The following is a 6,136-nucleotide window of genomic DNA, read 5'->3' as shown; positions in this document are numbered from 1 at the left end:
GCACGCACCGCCACGCCGCTCCCCGTCCCCAGATGCGTTCGCCCTAGACCTAGATTTGCTCCGCCCGCCGCGCCCGATGAATCTGGTTCTAGGTCAGGCGCCCTAGATTCGTTGCCCCCCGCCGCGGCCAGGCGAGGCAGGCGACTCGTACGTAGTAGGTCCGAAACCAGCAGTTCGGGCGGTTACATGATGGAGTGAATAGTGTGTCGAGTATGGGCGTAGTGTTTAAATCCTTTGATTCCTTGCCTTTACTGCTAGGATTCGCCGCGCGAACTGCCGCATCTTGTTATATATGGTAGTATATATATATATATATATATCGTATATGCTATAATTTTGAACAGCCGGTTAACGGTTCGCTTGCCGCCTTTCGCGCCGCGTCGTGCCACGTGTTGTATGCGCCGGTTTCACGCCCGTTCCAATTGTCGGCGGCTGGTTAGCTGTAATTATCAACATGGCATGCTGTAATTCTCAACTGGCATGTCTGCGCTGGCTTGTCGCCTTTCGCTCTGTGATGTGCCCACGTGTTGTATGCGCTGGATTAACATCTGTTCCAATTGTCATTTTTGCAGTGCGGTCGTTTGGAACCGAAGGGCGGAAGAAGGACGGGATACAGATCCCCGCTAGCGACAAGGTCTATGAGTACATACTCTTCCGCGGAAGCGATATCAAGGTACATGTGGCACTGTGGAGACAGACCCTTGCGTAATCTTATTATGTTGTTTCCATTCTTGATTCCTGTACTAAATGCGTGCACTGAATGGTCCTGTCGCGTTGCTGCTTCATTGCTTCCACTTAGTGGGTCTGTATACAGCTTGGTATGACGTTACTTTTAGCTTGTCTGTCTGCTCGACGGTGTCGAGCAGCCATGTGTGACGTCATCTCGTCGTTACGCACAAAGTCAAATCCATGATTGGTTATGTTGTATAGTTCACATTATTGGGCGTGCCTTCTGTTTAAATCGCAAAACTTCCAACACAGAGTTTGTAAAACCATGTTATGTTTTGAATTTTGGATATGGTAGGATTGCATATGGCTCAACTAAGATATATTTGACATTTAAGCCAATCAGAAAATCAGATGATACTATGATGGCTAGATTTTGAGAAGGTTCCATCTTGGTAATGTATTAATTCAATTATATAGTGAGAAGGTTTCATTCTTTGTAATGTATTAATTTAGTTAGATAGTGACAGGGTTACATCTCGCTAAGGAGTTAATTTAGTAGCTACGGCATGTTCTCAGTACACACCTGTGAAGTTGTTATTTCTAACATGCCATTTCTGGTATCTGCTACTAGCTATCTATTCAAGTGTTGTGTTACTGTCATATCTCACGGGGGCGGACAATTCACTTTGCTTCTGCAGGATTTGCAAGTTAAGTCGTCACCGCCGCCGCCACAACCACAACCAGCTCCCCTGCACAATGATCCTGCCATAATCCAGGTACTACTATGATGCAAATACATGCAACTTGTACCTCAAGAGCCACTCTGCTGATGCAATTTTGTTCTGCAGTCACATTATCCTCAGCCCGCATCGACGGCCTCAAGTTTGCAGTCTGCTGCTGGTGCAGCTTTACCACACCTCAGCTCCCAGCCAGCCCAATATGGGTTTCAGAGACCAAATTTTCCAAGCAACATTCCTCTATATCAGCCAGGGAATAATCCGTGGGGTTCTTCTGGTCAAGCCCCCGCTGGAAATGCTTCTGCTCTTTCTGTCCCCCCAATGTACTGGCAGGGATACTATACACCTGCAGGTGGCCTTCCATCTCATCTGCAGCAACCTACTATGCTTCAGCCCACGCCTGGATTATCAGCTCCACAGACTTTCCAGTATCCAGGACTGAATCCATCTTTACCATCTGGCCCCCCCTTGTTGCAACCATCTGCTACTGCTCAGGGTCCTTCCTCAAGTGCCACACCTGCTACAACGGCACCTTCTGCTAGCTTATTAGGCCCAGAAACATCAAAGCCTCTGCTGCCGAACATGGTACCTTTGTTTACTCCTCCGGTGCCATCTCATGGTGCCTCTCTTCCTGTAGCCAGTCAGCCAATTTCCATGACTGAAACTAGTGCAACAGCATCACAGAGCTTAAATTCTCTTGTTAGTAGTAAGACTCCTGCTGTAAATCCAGGCTCAACACTGTCGCACCAAACAGCATCCCAGGCAATTTCTTCGTCTATTGCCTCATCTAGTCTTGCTGGATTGGAGATCCCAGCACCTTTGTTAGCATCATCTGGCCAGCTATTGCAGAATGCTCCATCCATGCTTTCATCATCTCAGTCCATGCAAACACCTTTACAGATGAGCAACAACATCGCCAAGCCTGCTGACACTAAAACAAAGGTTGCAGAACCACTGCTACCTGATCCTCCGGCACGTGCTGAAAATAATGAGCCTATACTGCCATTGCCAAAACAGACACCTCAACGGGTAATACCACCGTTTCTATATTTGTATTTGCATGCATTTAGATACATGATTTTTTTTCTTCAGAGTTATACTATATAATTAGCGGCCAGATGGGCTTATCATGAGAAACTTGCTTGATTTTGCCAAAGGAATTGTGTTTTCACCCCTTGTTCTTTTCCTTTTCTTGACTTCCCTTTTCTGGAGACCCATCATTTTTCCTGGCTTCATGTGGCTGGACATGTTTAAGCAGCAATTATGGTTAGATAGTATTTTGTAGATGCTTTGTCCAACTCAGAATATCACTAACTGTTTGAAGCTTTTAAAGCCAGGATCTTAACATTGTTAGAGGGTAATACTGGATTCTTCACAACTAGTTTACTACCATACAATTAAAATGATCAAATGTGAAATCAGGTTTTGAATTTGGCTGGTTACTGCTTACTCAACCAGTTTAGTGTCTAGTTAACCGCCTCAAAACTCTGTTTATCATCTCAAGTTAAAATATTTCTCAGTTTTCTGATTGATAGATGTCGTCAACTTGCCATGTACTCATCGAATCATCTTGTTTCTTAATGCAAAATAAGGGATCCTTGCTTTTGCTTACACCTTTTCTTACACCAAACTTGCTTTTGAAATGAACATCGTTAAACCTACTAGGCATATGTCGTCATAACAGCTTTCTGAAAAATCTTAGCATCTTGTCTATCTTTCTGTGCTCATTATTAGGCCTATCCTTATTATGTTGTGCCTCACTTTATTTTCAGCACAATGGAGCTGGTTCACAGGGCCACCACAACTATAGGGGCCGTGGAAGGGGTAGAGGCAGTGCGGTATGCCACATGCACTCCAGTATATCTTGTTTTTTTTGTTCGCGTTGTCTATATTGAATGATATATTGATCCTGCATGTTTTCATCTGTACTACTGCCGGTGCCTGCAATTTTTCTTTGTTGTGGATTTCTTATTTCAGTTGGATCGCTTGTATTTTTTTAAACAGGCTTGCTATCCAAATTATCTTGGGTGTCTTCATTTTATCTATGCCAAAAGTAGATTATTGGTACATTACTATTTTGCATTCTCACATTTGAGGGAATACTTGTATCAGTTGTGATACATGTACGCACTTCTATATCTCAAAAAAATTTGTTTATCAGTATACTGCACATATCTTTCTGTTACCTTTTAGCATCAATTCATTTTGTTAGTAATCCCTCTGTAAAGAAATATATTTAGATCACTACTCTTATATTTCTTTACGGAGGGAGTATAAATTTAGGGATTCACATGTTCTGAATTTGTACACACAGGGAAAAGTGACATGTACGATATAATGTACATATGATAGGGGGTGCGTTGTGTCTGCGTAGTGTAGTCTGTTTAGTTCTCGTTTGCAAGTGCCATCTCCTGCATGAGATTGATCAGTAGTCGGTCTTGATCGTTTGGTGGGTGGCCTCACTCATCTAATTTCTGTATGCGACGGTGGGGTTTTCCCTGGAGAAGAGGAGCTTTTAACTCAAATAGCTGAAACTTGAAGCCCTTCACTATATTGAGGCCTAAATCATGTAGACATTATTCCAGTTATTTATTGTGAAGAGGTCGACCTCTTGTATCATGTTTACATGTTCTTGTATGAAACAATGAAAATGCTTCTTATTAAAGAACGTTTGGCTTGATTGGACTGAGGTACTCATGCTTCCTCTTTTCTTGTCGTGCAGTTGTCGCAAGCGTCAACAAAATTTACTGAAGAGTTTGATTTTATGGCCATGAATGAGAAGTTTAACAAAGATGAAGTATGGGGCCATCTTGGTAGGAAATCCCAGTCTAGAGACAAAGATGGTGAGCAAGGAGATGATGTATTTGATGAAGACCTCGAGTACGAGGAAACAGACAATCCAGAGCTAGATGTCAAGGTTTGATAATTTCTTGTGCCTGTTTGGCATTCAAAGGCTTGTGTATTCAGGCAAAAAAAATCAACCTTTTGTTTCATTCTTTATGCAGCCTGTCTACGTGAAGGATGATTTCTTCGATTCCCTTTCTGGTGGAACATTTGGACGAGGTGGGCAGAACGGAAGGCCAAGGTTTTCAGAACTGAGGAAAATGGACACAGAGGTACATACATTAAGAGCCACATTCTTTCTTTTCTGATGCGCTTTGTATCCGTATCTGATGATTGTCTTTGTGCAGACTTTTGGTGATTTCGCAAGGCATCGCCAGCCCTACCGTGGCGGTGGACGTGGTGGTTACCGTGGGGGTGGTGGGCGTTCCCGTGGGTCGTACTACAGTGGCAGAGGAGACTATGGAAACATGGGAAGGGGCGGCGGCCAGGAGAACTACTATGGTAGTGGGAGAGGAGGCCATGGAAACATGGGAAGGGGTGGTGGCGGGCAGGATAACTACTATGGTGGCGGCAGTGGCAGAGGAGGCTATGGGAGGGGTGGCGGGCAGGAAGACTCGTACCCTCAGCGTGGGGGAGGCGGTTCATATGGAAGAGGCTGATGATACTGCCCCCCGGGCTGGCCATCCGTCATAATACACCGGTGTTGTAGCCCCTTCACTTGGCACCTACAGCTCATCTCTCTTGCTCCCGTTCTGCAAATAAGTGCGACTTGGCTTGTCCCTTGGTCGGACCCTACCCACCCCACCCAGCAGGGGTGGCTGCTGCTGTGTAGACTTTGTGTATCTTGATTGTACTGCGAGTCTGAGATGTGGTTGTATAGGACGCCGATCTATCTCATGCCTGGTGAGCAGTGTTGGGCTCTTATCTCATCACCCATTGTGCCTGTCTGGTTTTGTTTTACAATACATACATTCTAGCTGTATTTTACCAACTGTTTTGTACCGGAATTGAGCAGAAGAAAACCGTTGTAAACAGAATCTAGAGCTGATGACAAGTTTCTTATTTCGGTCTTGGTTTCTTTCTTGTGTGCTGCCTGCTTCTCTTCCTGGTCTCCTTTCTGTCCCCTCCTGGTTGGACTGAAAAGGACACCTGGTGCTGTGAGACAAGTGTAAAAGGAAAAATTTGTGTCTGGTTTGTTGGGGATATGGAAAAAGCCGGTCCGGCGCTTTCATTGTTTGTTGGGTCCAGTTAGTATCTTTTTGGCCTTTGTTTTGCTTAGACTCTATAGTCTAGATTGCACTTTACCACCTCTTGTGTACTCCCTCTGTGAAGAATTACAATTTTACAGAGGGAGTAGACCAAGAGGGATATATTGTGAAACAGGAATAAAAGTAGTGATCTAAACAGAGAGTTTGAGATAAGAATGGGAGCAAGTTTTAGTCGTGTTTTTGGTTTCCTTTGGTGGCGGTTGCTCGTCCTGGTAAAACATCATAATCCTTGTTTGTGTCCCGACTTGGTTGGATTTGTTTGAGATCGAAAGAAACAAAATGATCAAACTCCTTCTTTGCATTAGATGAAGTGCTATATATAGCACTGGAACAGGCGTTTACAAAGGGGGTGTCGGTTTAGACAACCGACGCAACGGTTCGAGAAGCAACCGCCAATGGTTAATACAAGCAGGGATTAATCCCGTAATTACTATGTTAATTAATCTTAACACTCCCCCTAATCCATGCTTGTCCAGGTAGCATCATCATCTTGAAAGAGACTCCTCCAAAAACCCTATGGGAAAAATATGAGGAGAATAGTGCATATATGTTGCTAAAACTCCTTCAAACCCGGTGGGAAAATAAGGAGAAAATGATGCAACATATAATGGTTATTGT

General features: G+C 44.2%; 1 protein-coding gene across 1 annotated transcript; it reads left to right on the top strand.

The window, feature by feature from the left end:
* Positions 1-572: 572 nt before the first annotated feature.
* Positions 573-5,328, top strand: LOC125531005 (protein decapping 5-like; the record flags this gene model as incomplete). Its single annotated transcript, XM_048695406.1, is given in 7 exon segments — positions 573-673; positions 1,368-1,445; positions 1,518-2,435; positions 3,179-3,244; positions 4,129-4,323; positions 4,412-4,522; positions 4,598-5,328. Coding segments are annotated over 7 exon segments (1,781 nt in total), but the record flags the coding sequence as incomplete, so codon positions are not given.
* Positions 5,329-6,136: the final 808 nt, after the last annotated feature.

This window comes from Triticum urartu, unplaced genomic scaffold, assembly GCF_003073215.2.
Source record: "Triticum urartu cultivar G1812 unplaced genomic scaffold, Tu2.1 TuUngrouped_contig_6714, whole genome shotgun sequence".
NCBI lineage: Eukaryota > Viridiplantae > Streptophyta > Magnoliopsida > Poales > Poaceae > Triticum > Triticum urartu.
Note: the sequence above shows the minus strand (reverse complement) of the source record. Positions and strands in the feature narration are given on the sequence as shown.